The following is an 18,047-nucleotide window of genomic DNA, read 5'->3' as shown; positions in this document are numbered from 1 at the left end:
GATAAAGATGCATGGCCTACACGTGACTCCAGACCCACAGCAATGTGGGTGACTCTTAACTGTCCTCTGGCATGGCCAAGTGTGACACTCACGGGCAATTAGCGATGGGCAATAAATGCTGGCCTTCCATGAATGAACTAACAAAAATGAGGCTCCAGATCCGCGACAGTGAGGTTCATTCAATGTGAACTGTCCCCTGAGCAGGACAGTTCATAGGGCAATGGGTAACAAATGCTGGCCTTGCCAGAGAGACCCACATCCCGTGAATGATTAAATAACGGAAATTCCTTTTGGTTATCTGACCCCCATCTCTCCTTTGGTGACACAATGGGTGGAATTATCCTGTCCTGCCCCCACCACGGGGAACGTAGCGGGCGGGGCAAGGACCATGTAAGGGCCTATTGACCTCGAGCAGGATTTTCCAGTCTGGGGGCAAGCGAGGCTGGAAAATCCACCCCATCGTGTTAGATTTTGCCCTGTAATACTCCTGTGAAGCAGCGTGGAATGTTTCATTGTGTGAAAGGCGCTATATGAATATAAGTTGTTGTATTTAAGCCATCGCGCTGTGACTTATGTGTGGCTGTTATTTATAAGACATAGAAGTAGAATTAGAACATAGAACGTTACAGCGAAGTACAGGCCCTGCGGCCCTCGATGTTGTAAGAACATAAGAAATAGGAGCAGGAGTAGGCCATTTAGCCCTTCGAGCCTGCCCCGCCATTCAATAAGATCATGGCTGATCTGTCGTGGATCAGTTCCACTTTCCCATTTTCTCCCCATAACCCTTAATTCCCCTGTCTATCAAAAACCTATCAACCCGCGTCTTAAATATATTTAGCGAGGCAGCCTCCACCACCTCAACGGGCAGAGAGTTCCAGAGATTCACCACCCTTTGAGTGAAGAAGTGCTGACCTGTGAAACCAATCTAAAGCCCATCTAACCTACCCCATTCCAATATCATCCATATGTTTATCCAATGACCATTTAAATGCCCTTATTGTTGGTGAATCCATTACTGTGGCAGGCAGGGCATTCCACACCCTTACTACTCTCTGAGTCACTGTGCTCAGTTCTGGTCACCTCATTACAGGAAGGATGTGAAAGCCATAGAAAGGGTGCAGAGGAGATTTACAAGGATGTTGCCTGGATTGGGAGACATGCCTTATGAGGATAGGTTGAGGGACCTCAGTCTCTTCTCCCTGGAGAGACGAAGGTTGAGAGGTGACCTGATAGAGGTTTATAAAATGTTGAGAGGTACAGATAGGGTGGATTCTCAAAGGCTATTTCCCAGGGCTGAAATGGTCACTACGAGAGGACACAGGTTTAGATACAGAGGAGATGTCAGGGGTAAGTTTCTCACTCAGAGGGTGGTGAGTGAGTGGAATCGGCTGCCGTCGGTGGTGGTGGAGGTGAACTCACTGGGGTCTTTTAAGAGATTTCTGGATGAGTACATGGGATTTAATGGGATTGAGGGTTATAGATAGGCCTGGTAGGCAGGGATATGATTGGCGCAACTTGTGGGCCGAAGGGCCTATTTGTGCTGTAGTGTCCTATGTTCTAAAGGATTAGGCCACTCGGCCCATCGAGTCTGCCCCGCCATTCAATCACGGCTGATATTTTTCCCATCCCCATTCTCCTGCCTTTTCCCCATAACCCCTGATCCCCTCATTAATCAAGATCGGATAGGCCGCCACTCACTCGGTGATTAGACCAGAGACAACCATCTGGTGAAGTTTGCAAAATCATATCACGCCTGGGTCTTTATTTCCCGTGGAATGTTTGCGAGCGGTGAATCTTCCTTTCTGCAGCGAGTGATTGCTGTCGGATTATTGAGGCAATCCACCGACAGTCCGTTTACTGAGACAGACAGCCAGGAAGTGGTTCCATTTGTCACAATAAATAAAGGCAGCTGTTGTAGTTCCGACTGTTTGGATTACTTGGTGCCGGCAGATTTGACATTCCCGTCACAAAGACAGAAAAATTCGGAGACAAAGTAATAACAAATTTCTGAAACACCTCTCGCCAGTCACAACCTTTCCTCAAATTAAACAGATCGATATTTGGAGGGGGAAATTCCAGAACTTGTATCTACAAAGGTCCTCCAACCCTGCGCCAATCACATTGACCTATCTAACCAACCACCTGTATCCCTCTATTCCACCTCTGTTCATCTGTCTATCCAGGTAAGACTTAAATGTCACTAACGTGTCTGCCTCGACCACCTCACTTGGCAGTGCATTCCAGAACCCCACCACCCTCTGCGTAAAAAAACTTCCCTGCAACTGTACAGGGCACTGGTGAGGCCGCAGCTGGAGTACTGTGTGCAGTTTTGGTCACCGCACTTGCACAAGGATATTTTGGCCTTGGAGGGAGTGCAGAGGAGGTTCACTAGGCTGATACCGGAGATGAGGGGGTTGGACTATGAAGAGAGACTAAATAGACTGGGTCTGTACTCGTTGGAGTTTAGAAGGATGAGGGGGGATCTTATAGAGGCGTATAAGATAATGAAAGGGATGGATAGGGTAGAGGTAGAGAGATTCTTCCCTCTCAGAAAGGACAACAGGACTAGAAGGCACAGCCTCAAGATAAAGGGGGGGCGGTTTAGAACGGAGTTGAGGAGGAACTTCTTCACTCAAAGGGTGGTGAATCTCTGGAATTCTCTGCCCGTTGAAGTGGTGGAGGCTGCCTCGCTAAATATATTTAAGTCACGGTTAGATAGGTTTTTGATAGACAGGGGAGTTAAGGGTTATGGGGAGAAAGCGGGAAAGTGGAACTAATCCACTTCAGATCAGCCATGATCTTATTGAATGGCGGGGCAGGCTCGAAGGGCTAGATGGCCTACTCCTGCCCCTATTTCTTATGTTCTTATGCACATCTCCACTGAACCTTGCCCTCCTTACCTTGAACTTGCCCCCCCTTGTAATTGTCATTTCTGCCCAGGGAAAAAGCTTCCAACTGTTTATCCTATCTACACCGCTCATAATTTTATAAACTTCTATCAGGTCTTCCTCTCAGCCTCCGTCTTAGAGAACAATCCCAGTTTATTCAATCTCTCCTCATAGTTAATACCCTCCATACCAGGCAACATCCTGGTGAACCTTTTCTGTACTCTCTCCAAGGCCCCCACGTCCTTCTGGTCATGTGGAGGGTATCACAGACATTATTAGATAAATCCAGTGATATTATCACTGAGCTACTCTCTCATACTACCCCATTCTTCTGAACTCCAGTGAATATAATCCGAACCGTCTCCTCTCCTTGTACCAGTCCCACCATCCCAACAACCTAAACCCTCCCTGTGTCCCATATAGGACGGTACAGTGATTAGCACTGCTGCCTCTCAGCGCCAGGGACCCAGGGCCAATTCCAGCCTCGGGTCGCTGTCTGTGTGGAGTTTGCACATTCTCCCCATGTCTGCGTGGGTTTCCTCCGGGTGCTCCGGTTTCCTCCCACAGTCGAAAGATGTGCGGGTTAGGTTGGTTGGCCGTGCTAAATTAGTGTCAGGGGGATTAGCAGGGTAAATATGTGGGGTTATGGGAATAGGGCCAGGATGGGATTGTGGTGGGTGCAGACTTGATGGGCTGAATGGCCTCCTTCTGCACCGTAGGGATTCTAAGTCTCAGCATAACGCTATCCTCATTCTCTTCTCATGTTCTCCCCGTGTCTGTGTGGGTTTTCTCCGGGGGCTCTGGTTTCCTCCCACAGTCTGAGAGACATGCTGGTTAGGGTGCATTGACCCGAACAGGTGCCGGAGTGTGGCAACTAGGGGAATTTCACAGCAACTTCATTGCAGCGTTAATGTAAGCCTAATTGTGCCTAATAAATCAATTTATATAGAGCAAGAATATCCTTCCTCAGATAAGGAGACCAATCCTGACTCTGAGAGTTGAGTGCCTTGCCATCCTTGCTGGATTTACCGAGATTTTAACCTTTCGGGACTGAATTATGACAAAAAAATGGATCTCTCCGGAATCTGGGAAGGAGGGAAGCAGCGATTGGGAAGAAAGCTTAAGTGAGGGATGGTAACTGCCTTGGACAGAAGGGAGAACCAAAGCCCGTGAGAAAACTAACGGCGCGGTTGTGAAGCAACGGAAGAGATTTTGGCAAAGACCGAGGGAGTAATTAGATTGGAAATGATTTAGGAGAACAATGACCCACCCCCACCCCGAGACCAAGGTCAGGGTGCCAGGGATAGATAGCAACTGCCTGTGGAGAGTGCAAACTGTCAGAACAATGTTATCAGAGATAAACATGAGAGTTAATGCCGCGGGTCTCTCTATGTTTTTCATGTTCTCACTTTGTATTTTTTAATCAGAAGCAAGGGCCTGATGGACACTGGAGATTTGGATGGCAGTTAACAAAAAAAAAGTGTCAGTCCACACAAAAGTACAGATTTATTCGTTAGTCACAATTAGGCTTACATTAACAATGAAGTTACTGTGAAATTCCCCTAGTCGCTTAACTCCGGCGCCTGTTTGGGTCAATGCACCCTAACCAGCCTGTCTTTCAGACTGTGGGAGGAAACCGGAGCGCCCGGAGGAAACCCACGCAGACACGGGGAGAATGTGCAGACTCCACATAGACCCAAGCCGGGAATCGAACCCCCGGTCCCTGGAGCAGTGAGGCAGCAGTGCTAACCCACTGTGCCGCCCGTGTCCGCAATATTCGGTGGAATTTTACTGGCAGGTTCACCCAGAGTTCGCACGATCCCGCCTGAGGAGAATGCCTTTCTCCGAGCCTCCTCCAACCCCCGGAATCGGGGTGGGCGTGCCGGTAAAATTCCAGCCTCTGAGTCCAATCCTGGTCACCAAATTATTTGTAAAAGAGCTACAGCAGCATGGGGGGGGGGGGGGGGGGGGGTGGTGGTGGTGGTAAATCAGAATGATACCAGAAATGGTGAATAAACGTATCAGGAGAGGAGTGACGGGGGGGGGGGGGGGGGGTTCATCAGTCTGGGGGGGCTGCATCAGTCTGGGATTGGGGGGGGGGGGCGGTGGCGAAGAGGGTCATACCTGGACAGTGGCAGGAGGCAGTGCTGGGCGTGGGTGGGCTGAGGGGCAGTGGGTGATGGAGGTTGGAGGAGAGGGGTTCTATTTTTACTGTTGTGAATCATTTAAAACGGTACGTCGTTGCTTAAAGAACTAAGTTGCTGGTGGGATGGTCTCCCTCACCACTGGGACCTGTCCCCTTCCAATATTTTTGTTTCCATTTCCCGGACAATTCGGCAGAGAAGGCCATCGCTGGGACCGGTAGCTTTATAGAGTCGTACAGTGTAGGAAAGGCCCTTCAGCCCATTGAGTCTGCATAGTCAATATCCAGCACTAAAGACACACTCATCCCATTGCATCTATACCTTCATCATGGCTTTTCCAGCCCGCTGCCACTCTCTACATCAAGCTCAAGACAAGGCGAGGTGATATAAGCCTTTATGAATTACCAATGCCGGTTTTGGGGGCTTAAACCAACATTGTCTCTGTTAATCTACACCACACCTGGCCAACCAAGCTGACCATAAGACATAGGAAGCAGAATTAGGCCACTCGGCCCATCGAGTCTGCTCCGCCATTCAATCAAGGCTGATATTTTACTCATCCCCATTCTCCTGCCTTTTCCCCATAACCCCTGATCCCCTTCTTAATCAGGAACCTATCTACCCCTGTCTTAAAGACACTCAATGACCCGGCCTTCTCTGTGGCAAAGAGTTCCATAGATACCCCACTCTCTGGCTGAAGAAATCCCTCCCCATCTCTGTTTTAAAGGATCGTCCCTTCAGCCTGAGGTTGTGCCCCCTCTGGTTCTAGTTTTTCCTACTAGTGAAACATCCTCTCCACATCTTCTCTATCCAGGTCTCGCAGTATCCTGTAAGTTTCAATAAGATCCCCCCCTCATCCTTCTAAACTCCAATGAGTACAGACCCAGAGTCCTCAACCGTTTCTCATACGACAAGCTCTTCATTCCAGGGATCATTCTTGTGAACCTCCTCTGGACCCTTTCCAAAGCCAGCACATCCTTCCTTAGATACGGGGCCCAAAAACTGCTCACAATACTCCAAATGGGGTCTGACCAGAGCCTTGTACAGCCTCGGAAGTACATCCCTGCTCCTGTATTCTAGACGTGAATGCTAACATTGCATTTGCCTTCCCAACTGCCCACTACCGCGCTTGCCAACCCCCCACAAGCCGCAGACTTGTCGTTTAGCTTCAATTGGAGGGATAAAACTCAATTTTGCGGTTCTGTAATAATTACATTGGATGAGATAAAGAATCTTAATTTGGTTTTTGTTTTGGCAGCGTGATCTGGATTTCACCCTGCAGCTGGATTTCAGAGGCCAGCTGTGCGAAGCGTCTCTATCCCATGATTACAAAATGCGTTAAGAGTCCTCCAGTGGAACTGTCACATCCCGGAGCCGGACGTCACACTTGAAGTGATTCTAGACTTAACAAATATTAAAGACAATGAAATCCTGCAGCCAACAACCTTCCTGCAAATCGAGATGAAGCCGCTTGGGTCCTTTTCTACCATTTGATTGCAAAGCGGTACCCTCCATTGAACCAGCACTGGGTACCGCCACCGGGACAATGTGTCCCGGCAACTGGAACTCGACTGGCACTGCTGAGCGAAGCTGTTATTTGTTTTAAGAGCCTGGCTGTTTCTAGCAGGGAGAGTTCACAGAATGGATACCAGGAGAAACCTAACATGTAGACAGATATTAACGGCTGTTTCCCACCCGCTTGTGAGAATTGCTGAAATTATTTTTGCCAAAAGAATCAACGTCTGCCAAGATTAGAAATAGAAAAGACTCGAGTGTCCTGCGCAACCTTAGAAATTAAATCCCGCGAATTTCCTCTCACCATCCCCTGGGGGAGAACTGGTCACACACTTGTCCGTCTCGCTTATTTTTTTATGCTTTTCGGTTCAGATTAGGTTCAAATCATCTTCAATCTCCCAGTTCTCGCTTTCTTTTGAATGTTAAAGGGCAGAATGTTTACCTTGAGTTTTGATTTTGCCGAGGGGATTCTCTCACGTATAATGCACTTTGTGAATGTAAATTATTTGGTTACTGATGAACAGCAGGTTACAAAAATAGAATTTAATTTGTTTCTAATTATCACATTTCTGTAAACGAACGCAGTGAAGTTGCAAGTGTTGCTTGATAGAATCTGGCATTAAAAAGAAGAAAGAGATTGTGGTTAGTGTTGCTGTGTTGAATCGAGAATGACAGTGTTTTGTGTGTGTGTGTGTGTTTTAACCAAGTGACCACAGCACGTGTCTGCAATGGAAAAAAATTGCCCAAAGGTTGGGTGGTAACCTTTCTCATTCATGTTTGTTCTGTGTTATTCGAGTCATGTCATTTAACTTACTTAATATATTTTGTTAAAGAATTACGTCTTTTTTTAAAATGCTATAAATTTATTTATTGGCCAACGAAACGACGGGTGGTATTTCCGTTTTTATTTGTTGGTAGTGCTGTTTTCTTGAACCGCTGCAGTCCCCGAGGTGTAGGTACACCCACAGTGCCGTTAGGGAGGGAGTTCCAGGATTTTGACCCGGCGACACCTTGTTGTCTAACGAGGGGCGTACACGCGGTGGGTCGTGCGTGGGCTGCTCTTGGAAGTTTCGAGAGTAGCCTAGTACTTTGCGTCGTTAGTGTACGCTTAAACTGGACCAGCAGATGGGCAACACGACAGCTCAGTGACTATCACTGTTTGCTGTGCGGATATATGGATTTGGGCCGGTGTCTGTGGGAGTTTGCGCATTCTCCCTGTGGTTGCGTGGGTTTTCTCTGGGTGCTCTGGTTTCCTCCCACACCCCAAAGATGTGCTCTTAGGCTGATTGGTGTAACAAATTGTTCCTAAATTATTCTCCCCTTAATCTGGTTTCCAATGGGGGTACCATAAGCATAGACATGGGTCAAGGATGGAGGAGGAAAAACACGTTGTTAAGGTGGCGTGGGCTCGTTGGGCCAAAGGGCCTGTTTCCCGTGCTGGGTTGTTTTTTGACAGTGAAGGAAAGAAAGATATATTTCTAATTCAGGTATGTGACTTGGAGGGTAATTCTCAAGTAATGGTGTTCTCCTTGAAACTACATAAGTCCCCCTTAATTTAACCACAATAAATTGTCTTATAGCAGCTGGCTGGTAGCAACACCCAGCTGAGGGGTAGAATGTCAGCCTCGGGTCACTGTCTGAGCGGAGTTTGCATATTTTCCCCCGTGTCCACGTGGGTTTCCTCCGGGTGCTCCGGTTTCCTCCCACAGTTCGAAGATGTACGGGTTAGGTAGATTGGCCGTGCTAAATTGTCCCTTAGTGTCAATGGGACTAGCTAGGGTACATGCATGGGGTTATGGGGATAGGGCCTGGGTGGGATTGTGGTCGGTGCAGACTCGATGGGCTGAATGGCCTCCTTCTGCACTGTAGGAATTCTATGAACTTCACCATTTGTGACCCTTTCATTGGAATCCAGGGGCGGTGATCTGTCCAAAGAGCAACCCAACACCTGCCATCCGTATAACAGGATAACATTACACATTGTTCCTTTCCAAAGACAAACATAAGGAATAGCAGAACTATGTTGGTGTGATGAGATGAATGTGGAATGGGAAAGAGCCTCACGTAGAGCAGTTGGGCCAAGTATTGTTTCTCGAGATACTATGTATACTTGCTTGATAATCCTCTGAAACATCTCAGGATGGTGGCAATGGTAACTTAGTGCTATTTATTATTTGTTCGTGGAATGTGGACGTCACCGGCCAGGTCAACATTTGGCCCTTGAGAAGGTGGCTGTGAGCTGTCTTCTTGAAACACTGCCGTCCTTGAGGTGTAGGTACACCCACTGTGCTGTTTGCAAGAGAGTTCCAGGATTTTAACCTAGTGACAGTGAGGGAAAAGTTGAGATAATTCAAGTTCAGGATGGTGTGTGACTTGAAGGTGGTGGCGGGCTGCCCCTTGTCCTTCTAGATTTGGGTTTGGAAGGTGCAGTCAAAGCAATTTGAAAAGTTGCTGTTGTTTAACTTATACTCTCACGGCTAAAATGGACAGATTTAAGGTCAAGGGTTATATGGAGGAGGGAGAAAGAGGGGCAGACAGTAAACTGTAATTGAGGCCACAGTCAGATCAGCCATAATCTTCTCCAATGGAAGAGGATTGAGGGGCCAAATGGACTCCTCCGAGTTCTCATATATCTCCACGTACCAGGGTTGTTCACTCAGGTTAGGGAGTTTCCATGTATGTGTATGAGAACAGTAAACGTTGGCAGCAACACCCCCCCCCCCCCCAATTAAACCATCCTGGGTAGCCCTCCCCCATTGCCATAGCTTTTCATGTCCAGGTGGGGGTGGACTTGAGGTGCCCCCCCCCACACTGTCCCCCCTCCCTCGCTCCCACCCAGGGTTGGTTTGAATTCGAACAAAGAAAATTACAGCACGGGGACAGGCCCATAAGACATGGGAGCAGAATTAGGCCACTCGGCCCATCGAGTCTGCTCCACCGTTCAATCATGGCTGATATTTTTCTCATTCCCATTCTCCTGCCTTTTCCCCATAACCCCAATCCCCTTATTAATCAGGAACCTATCTATCTCTGTCTTAAAGACACTCAATGACCCGGCCTCCTCTGCGGCAAAGAGTTCCACAGATTCCCCACTCTCTGGCTGGAGAAATTCCTCCTCATCTCTGTTTTAAAGGATGGTCCCTTTAGCCTGAGGTTGTTCCCTCTGGTTCTAGTTTTTCTTACTAGTGGAAACATCCTCTCCACATCCACTCTATCCAGGGCCTCGCAGTATCCTGTAAGTTTCAATAAGATCCCCCCCCTCATCCTTCTAAGTGCCCACGAATACAGACCCAGAGTCCTCAACCATCCCTCATACGACAAGCTCTTCATTCCCCTTCGACCCTCCAAGCCTGCACCGACCATGCTGCCCAACTGAAACTCCCTACCCTTCCACAGGACCATATCCCTCTATTCTGCTCCTTTTCGTGTATTTGTCCAGGTGCCCCTTCAAAGTCCCTTAAAACAATCGTGTAAGCACGGTATTTTACAATGTGGACTCAAAACTTCGGGTGGGTGGGTTTCCAGATCATAATCCAGCCTAAACCCTCAGCTGGAGCCCACTGCAAGTAACCAACAGGCCGGGTATTCCACTGTTAGTCATGGGGAAATCCACCTGAGCATCACTGATGTGGAAAATCCGAGTGTTGGGAATTCCTGGCCTCACTCCTGCCTATTCCACTGGTGTTGGTCAGGGCAGATATACAACCTTCATCTCCCTGTGGAAGTCCAACAACAACTTCAGTTTGGACTAAATGCGAAGCCGTTCAAAGTTTAACATGTTTGTGTTGATGTTTTTCTGAATTTTGGGTGCGGCCACAGCCCTCAGTGGTGGCGGTGGGGCTGGGCGATGATCCAATGTTATTAGCGCTAGACTATTAATCCGGAAACTCAGCTAATGTTCTGGGGACCGGGGTTCGAATCCCTCCACAGCAGATGGTGGAATTTTAATTCAATAAAAAAAATCTGGAATTAAGAACCTACTGACGACCATGAAACCATTGGCAATTGTTAAAAACCCATCTGGTTCACTCATGTCCCTTTAGGGAAGGAAATCTGCCATCCTTAGATGGTCTGGCCCACCGAATGTGGTTGGTTCTCACTGGCCAGCCTGCGACACCCTTGGACCACAGGTGAATAAATAAAATCCCACAGCACAATTTCAAAGGGCAGGGGAACGCTCCCACCTATTACTTAACCCTCAACCAACGGCACTCGAAAACAGATTACGTGGTCATTATCACCATTGATTGTGGGATCTTGCTGTGTACAATTCAGCTGCTGCTTTGGAACCAGAGAAGCAATTTTTCAGATGCGTAGTCACTGCTTTAATGCAGGAAGCACTATTAATTTCTCAACTAATAATCCCCATCTCTGCTTTTCTCTGTTAACCAAAGACAAAAAATCCTCAAATTGTGGTCTACCATTCACTACTCCACCACAGGCTGCAATGTGAATACTCACCCTGGAGAGACACTGGCCTAGTGCTATTATCGCTAGGCTATTAATCCAGAAACTCAGCTAATGTTCTGGAGACCTGGGTTCAAATCCCACAATGGTGGAATTGGAATTCAATAAAAAATACCTGGAATTAGGAACCGACTGATGACCATGAAACCATTATTGATTGTCATATAAAAAAAACTGGATGAATAATATTCCTTCAGGGAAGGAAATCTGCCGTCCTTACCCGATCTGGCCTACATGTGACGCCAGAGCCACAGCAATGTGGTTGACTCTCAACTGCCCTCGGGCAACTAGGAATGGGCAATAAATGCTGGCCCAGCCCGTTACCCAGGGATGAATTTTTAAAAAACCCACTCCCAGGATCCTGAAGCAATAAAAGCAGATGATTTGTTTAGGACATCTATGTTTGCTCTCTCATACTGCTGTTAAAAACCTTGATCAATGAATTATATCGGGGTTTTTAGCAGCAATTTGAGTAGTGACTACTGCTGAACAACATAGCTGGCCCTGAAAAAAAAACTTTCCATTTGTGAAATATTTTCAGATCCCTCAATTATATTTCATTACTAAACTTATAAATTGTATTTTAAGGTTTGTCCATGACAGTTCAACTTCACCCATCGCCCTATTTGTGTGTCCCAAGTTTTATTTTGCTCTCTAAAGATTGGTGCTTTTCATTTCCTGTTTGGCTGTCTGTGAGGATGCTTTAATGTGATTGGCTGCTCAGATAGTTTAATGACATCACTGCAATTCAATGCTGAGAATCCCCGTTCAACTACACCAGAATCAATTTCCAAATTGGGAGAATTAAAGTTCTTGCCACGGAGACGGTTAGATTCCTCAGCGAGGGTTCTTAGGAGGTTAACACTGCCATTGCCTCACACAAAATCCAGGGCAACACAGGATCAATGATGTCAGACGCAATGTCAGAGCCAACACTTCCCGCAAAGCTGGTGTGACTTATACTGAGCTGAAAATTGCAGTTCTTTGGAAACTGAACAGTTCATCAAATACACGTGGAAAGGTTATGTTTTTAAATGGAGATACAATAACTTAATAGTTTTAACAGCTCTTTAAAACTGGGCACTACTTAACAAACTCACCACTGAAACAGATCCACAAGGACGCCAGCTTCGTTTTATGCGGTACAGATGCCAGCACAGGACTATCTTTTGGACAGCGCGGGGGCAATGCTGCCTCACAGCGTCAGGGACCCCGGTTTGATTCCCAGCTTGGGTCACTGTCTGTGTGGAGTCTGCACGTCCTCTCCATGGGTTTCCTCCCCGTGTAAAGATATGCGGGTTAGGTGGATTGGCCATGTTAAATTACCCCTTAGTGTTAGGGGGGAACTAGCTAGGGTAAATGCATGGGGATTATGAGGATATGGCCTGGGTGGGATTGCTGTTGGTGTAGACTCGATGGGCCGAATGGCCTCGTTTGGCACTGTAGGATTTGACGTGCCTTCTATGTTTGAGGTTGTTTTACAAAAGAACGACGTGGGTAAAAACCACTGCTAGACCATCGATCCTGAAACAGCGACACTAACTAATCCCAAACAAGGGGCTTTGCATTGTTCTGATCACCCAATCCATAAATACCGTATGAACTGGAATGTAGTAGTAACGGCGTGTTACTTAGTGCTCAGATACTTGGAACCCTTACAGTATGGAAAGAGGCCATTTGGCCCATCAAGTCTGCACTGACTCTCCAGAAGATCATCTTACCCAGGGGCATTTCTCAGTCTCATCCCCACACATTTCCCATGGCTAATCCATCTGCACATTCTTGCACACTAAGGGGCAATTTAGCACAGCCAATCCACCTAATCGGCACATCTTTAGAACTAAGGGTCAATTTAGCATGGCCAATGGACCTAACCCACACACCTTTGGAGTGTGGGAGGAAACCGGAGCACCTGGAGGAAACCCACACAGACACGGGGAGAATGTGCAAACTGTACACAGACCCAAGGCCAGAATTGAACCCAGGTTCCTGCCCCCATGAGGTAGCAGTGCTAACCACTGAGCCCTCCATATGGCCGGTTTCAGATCCCCCATGTCCAAATGAAGGACTTTCCTGGTCATTTCTCCGATGTAATCTCACTCTATTAACCAGCATAACAGCCTGTACAGACTGCATCCAATGCTTTCTACGTCAAGTGGCCTTCAGCCGCTTGGAGCACACTGATTCCATTGAAAGTGTTCAACAAATTTCCCAGTATTTGCTTTTGAAGCACAAACTACAAAGGCAGAAAGTGGTTACTGAAAGGGCAGCAGATACCTGGGAACACCTTCACCTGTACGTACCCCTCCAAGTCTGGGGTAGCACGCTGGTTAGCATGGCTGCCTCACAGACCTGGGGACTCGGTTCAATTCCAGTCTTGGGTCACTGTCAGTGCGAAGTTTGCACGTTCTCCCAGTGTCTGTGCGAATTTCCTCCGGGTGTTCCGGTTTCCTCCCGCAATTTGCTCTGTCGGAGAGTCGGTGGAAGCTCAATGGGCCAAACGGTTTCCCTCTGCACGAGAGGATTCTATGATTCCCAGTCACTCACCAGCCTGAATGTATCGGCCGTTCCTTCACTTGGGTGGCACGTTGGCACAGCGGGTTAGCACTGCTGCTTCACAGCTCCAGGGTCCTGGGTTCGATTCCCAGCTCAGGTCACTGTCAGTGTGGCGTTTGCACATTCTCCTCGTATCTGCGTGGGTTTCCTCCGGGTGCTCCGGTTTCCTCCCACAGTCCAAAGATGTGCGGGTTAGGTTGATTGGCCATGCTAAGAAATTGCCCCTTAGTGTCCAGGGTGTAGGTTAGAGGGATTAGTGGGTATAATATGTAGGGATATGGGGGTAGGGCCTGGGTGGGATTGTGTTCAGTGCAGACTCGATGGGCCGAAGGGCCTCTTTCTGCACTCTAGGGTTCTATGATCTATGAAAATCCTGAAGCTCCCTCCCTAACTGCACTGTGGGTGTACCTACACCTCAGGGACTGCAGCCAGTTCAAGGCGGTGACTCACCGCCACCTTCTGAAGGGGCAATTAGAGATGGGCAATAAATGCTGGCCCAGCCAGTGACACCTACACCCCAGGAGTGATTTTTTTTAAACATGGCAATTTACTATGAAGGGGCCACCCACAGGCTTCACCAGCAGGGAAGATTCAAGATTCAGGCTAATCTCTCCCAATCCTTCAGAAAACCAAAAGGAAAATAAAGAATGTTTTACTGGTATTGAGTTAAAGAGCTGAAGTTTTAACTCCGTTCAACATCAAACTGAACCCAACATTAAACTGAACCCAACATCAAACTGAACCCAACATCAAACTGAACCCAACATCAAACTGAACCCAACATCAAACTGAACCCAACATCAAACTGAACCCAACATTAAACTGAACCCAACATTAAACTGAAGCCCAGCCCACTAGCATGGAGATACAAGACTATTTTAATTTTGGCACAAGACAGAAATTAAAGAGACGCGCGGTGACAGGATTGAAATTTAAGAAAAATTTATAAATTACTGTAGCTGACGTTAAACTAACACTGCTCCTGGCTCGATAACATGCCGAGAAAAACAGTTTTAAAAGTGTCATCAACCATGGACAAGTTTCTCCAGCCTGCCAGCTCTGTGTTACCCGGGAGGTGGCGGGATTCTCCAGTCCCGCCGCTCTCAGTGGGAATTCCCACTGACATCACCCCACAGCGGTGGGAAACCCGCAGGCGGGGGTACACTGCCGGCAGGACTGGAGAATCCCACCGGCATGAACGGCCAGACATTTCCAGCCAACACGTCTGGACTGTGTTAAATGAACATGGTCACCTCTCATCCGAGTCTTTCTATCTGGATTTAGAGTCCCCCAAAACACATCTCTATACAAACAAGCGGAAGAATCAAAAGGCTAAAGGGATTCTGTAATAACTCCACAGAGGTGAAAGTTCCATCACCAAGTTACTTTATTTACACCGTACGTCTGTACACAGCCAGCTCTCCAGCTGCTCCCTGCTGAATGCAGGCTAGGAGTCTGACAGACCTGCTTTAAATAGGGGGCAATGAGGCTCCCTGATTTAACCATCAATTTGGATTTATCAGGTAGCTCTTTTAAGCACCGATCAAGTAAACAAACTCAAATTAACTTAGGGACAAATTAAAAGGGGCAGCTCCCCAAAAGGAGAGGTAACAGCCCGAACCAAAGATCAAATCACAAAGGAAACTTTAAACATTAAATTAGAAGGTGATTATCAGGGTCAATAATACATCCTGGCCCCTGCGGTGCCCAGCAGGCACGGAAGGTGTCAACTGCGCCCGTAGACATGGCATGCTACCTCTCCAGGGACACCTGGCCGCGAATATAGAGTGGCAGACAGTCACGATGGATGACCCATCAAGCACCCTCTGCCTGGACCTGTTGATGGCGCGTCTCGCCAGGCCCAGGAGCAGGTTAGAATTCATCAGGTATCTCATACTCTAGCAAGCCAACCTCATTGGCCTGGCTGAAGTCATCACAGATCCGTACTGTAAAGACAGTAAATCCAGCAGGTTGTGGGTAAGGTATGAATTGACTTCCTTTCAATAATATAGAACATAGAACATAGAACATAGAACATAGAACATAGAACATAGAACATAGAACATAGAACACTACAGCACAAACAGGCCCTTCGGCCCACAAGTTGCGCCGACCACATCACCTACCAACCTACAGACCTATCTATAACCCTCAATCTCATTAAACCCCATATACTCATCCAGAAGTCTTTTAAAAGACCCCAGCGAGTTCGCCTCCACCACCACTGACGGCAGCCGATTCCATTCACTCACCACCCTCTGAGTGAAAAACTTACCCCTAACATCACTTCTGAACCTCCCTCCCCGCACCTTAAATCTGTGTCCTCTCGTAGCGACCATTTCAAACCGGGGAAATAGCCTCTGAGAGTCCACCCTATCTATTCCTCTCAACATTTTGTAAACTTCTATCAGGTCGCCTCTCAACCTTCGTCTCTCCAGGGAAAAGAGTCCCAGCTCCCTCAACCTAACTTCATAAGGCATGCCTCCCAGTCCAGGCAACATCCTTGTAAATCTCCTCTGCACCCTTTCAATAGCTTCTACATCTTTCCTATAGTGAGGCGACCAGAACTGCGCACAATACTCCAAATGAGGCCTGACAAGGGTCTTATAAAGTTCCAGCATTACCTCCCGACTCCTAAACTCAATCCCTCGATTAATGAAGGCCAGTACACCATACGCCTTCTTGACCACCTCCTCCACCTGCGAGGCCGATTTAAGAGACCTGTGGACCCGGACCCCAAGATCCTTCTGCTCCTCAACACTACTCAGACTTCTGCCCTTAATAGTGTACTCGTTCATCCCGTTGGTTCTGCCAAAATGGACGACAACACATTTATCCGCGTTGAAGTCCATCTGCCACTTCTCCGCCCAGTCCTGCATCCTATCTATGTCCTGCTGCAACTTTTGCCATCCTTCCAGATCATCCACAACACCACCGACCTTCGTGTCATCAGCGAACTTACTTACCCATCCCTCCACTTCCTCATCCAGGTCATTTATGAAAATGACAAACAACAAGGGTCCCAGAACAGATCCTTGAGGCACTCCGCTGGTGACTGACCTCCATTCAGAAAAAGCCCCATCCACAACCACTCTCTGCCTTAATATCCATAAAAACAACCAAAATCCACATCGGAATAGTGTTAGACAGAGATTTGTTAAAAGCAAAATAATCCAGTTAATTCTGTCACCAAAATTCTGATCAGGGCTACATTTCTTTTGGTGTTAATCTAACCTGCAAAACCCAAGAATAAAATCAGGTAAATATTACACAGGAAATATCTTCAAAAGGTTCGAATGGATCAATTGAAAGTTCATTTGGAAAAGTCCATCTTCCATTTGTCTGGATGATTATATCTTCCACAAGGGGGGCACGGTGGCTTAGCACTGCTGCCTCACAAGCAACGTCAGGGACCGGGGTTCAATTCCCGGCTTGGGTCACTATCTGTGTAGTCTGCACACTCTCCCCATGTCTGCGTGGGCTTCCTCCCAGCGCTCCTGCTTCCTCCCACACTCCGAAAGATGAGCTGGTTAAGTGCATTGGCCGTGCTAAAAATCCCTTCAGTGTACCCCAGCAGCCAGAGTGTGACGACTAGAGGATTTTCACAGTAACTTCATTGCAGTGTTAATGTCAGCCTATTTGTGATACTAATAAATAAATTCAAACATTCACAGCAAGGACACTGGCTTTTTTTCACTTTTTAAAGCTGCACAGCATCTTAAAAATATTTTGCCCAAAACGCGTGACGCAATTAGGGAGGCAGTGGTGTAGTGGTAATGTCACTTGGCTTGTACTCCCGGGGCCCAGGCTAGTGCTCTAGGGACACAGGTTCAAATCCCACCAGAGCAGCTGGTGGAATTTAAATTCAACTAATAAAAGTTGGAGGTGAAAGCTGGTCTCACTGATGGTCACCACAAAACTATCATCAATTGTCATTAAAAACCATCTGGTTCACTCTGAAAGGAAATCTGCTGTCCTCACTCGGTCTGGCCTATATGCAACTCCAGACCCACAGCGATGTGGGCGACTCCTAACTGCCCTCTGAAATGTCCTAGTGAACCACTCAAGGGTAATTAGAGATGGGCAACAAATCTTGCCTTTTCAAAGACCACATCCAAAGAAAGAACAAAGAAAATTCCAGCACAGGAACAGGCCCTTCGGCCCTCCAAGCCTGCACTGACCATGCTGCCCGACTTAACTAAAACCCCCTACCCTTCCGGGGGCCGTATATCTCTATTCCCATCCTATTCATGTACTTGTCAAGACACCTCTTAAAACTCACTATCGTATCCGCTTCCACTACCTTCCCCAGCAATGAGTTCCAGGCACCCACCAACCTCTCTAAAAAATCTGCCTCATACACCTCTTTTAAACCTTGCCCCTCACACCTTAAACCTGTGCCCCCTGGTAAGTGACTCTTCCACCCTGGGAAAGATCTTCTGACTATCCACTCTATCCATACCTCTCATAACCGTGT

At 47.5% G+C, this 18,047-nt stretch overlaps 1 protein-coding gene across 1 annotated transcript in view; it reads left to right on the top strand.

Annotated features, from left to right (window-relative positions):
• LOC145339342 (protein arginine N-methyltransferase 8-like) overlaps positions 1 to 7,430 on the top strand; it is a 53,253-nt gene extending 45,823 nt beyond the window's left edge. Inside the window, exon 10 of the mRNA XM_080183773.1 lies at positions 6,291 to 7,430. Coding sequence (XP_080039899.1) covers positions 6,291 to 6,374 — 84 coding nt within the window. The 3' untranslated portion in view covers positions 6,375 to 7,430. The remainder of the gene's footprint in view (positions 1 to 6,290) is intronic.
• The last annotated feature ends 10,617 nt before the right edge of the window (positions 7,431 to 18,047 follow it).

This window comes from Carcharhinus amblyrhynchos, unplaced genomic scaffold (genome assembly GCF_965287045.1).
Source record: "Carcharhinus amblyrhynchos unplaced genomic scaffold, sCarAmb.v2.hapA scaffold_410, whole genome shotgun sequence".
Classification (NCBI taxonomy): Eukaryota; Metazoa; Chordata; class Chondrichthyes; order Carcharhiniformes; family Carcharhinidae; genus Carcharhinus; species Carcharhinus amblyrhynchos.
Note: the sequence above shows the minus strand (reverse complement) of the source record. Positions and strands in the feature narration are given on the sequence as shown.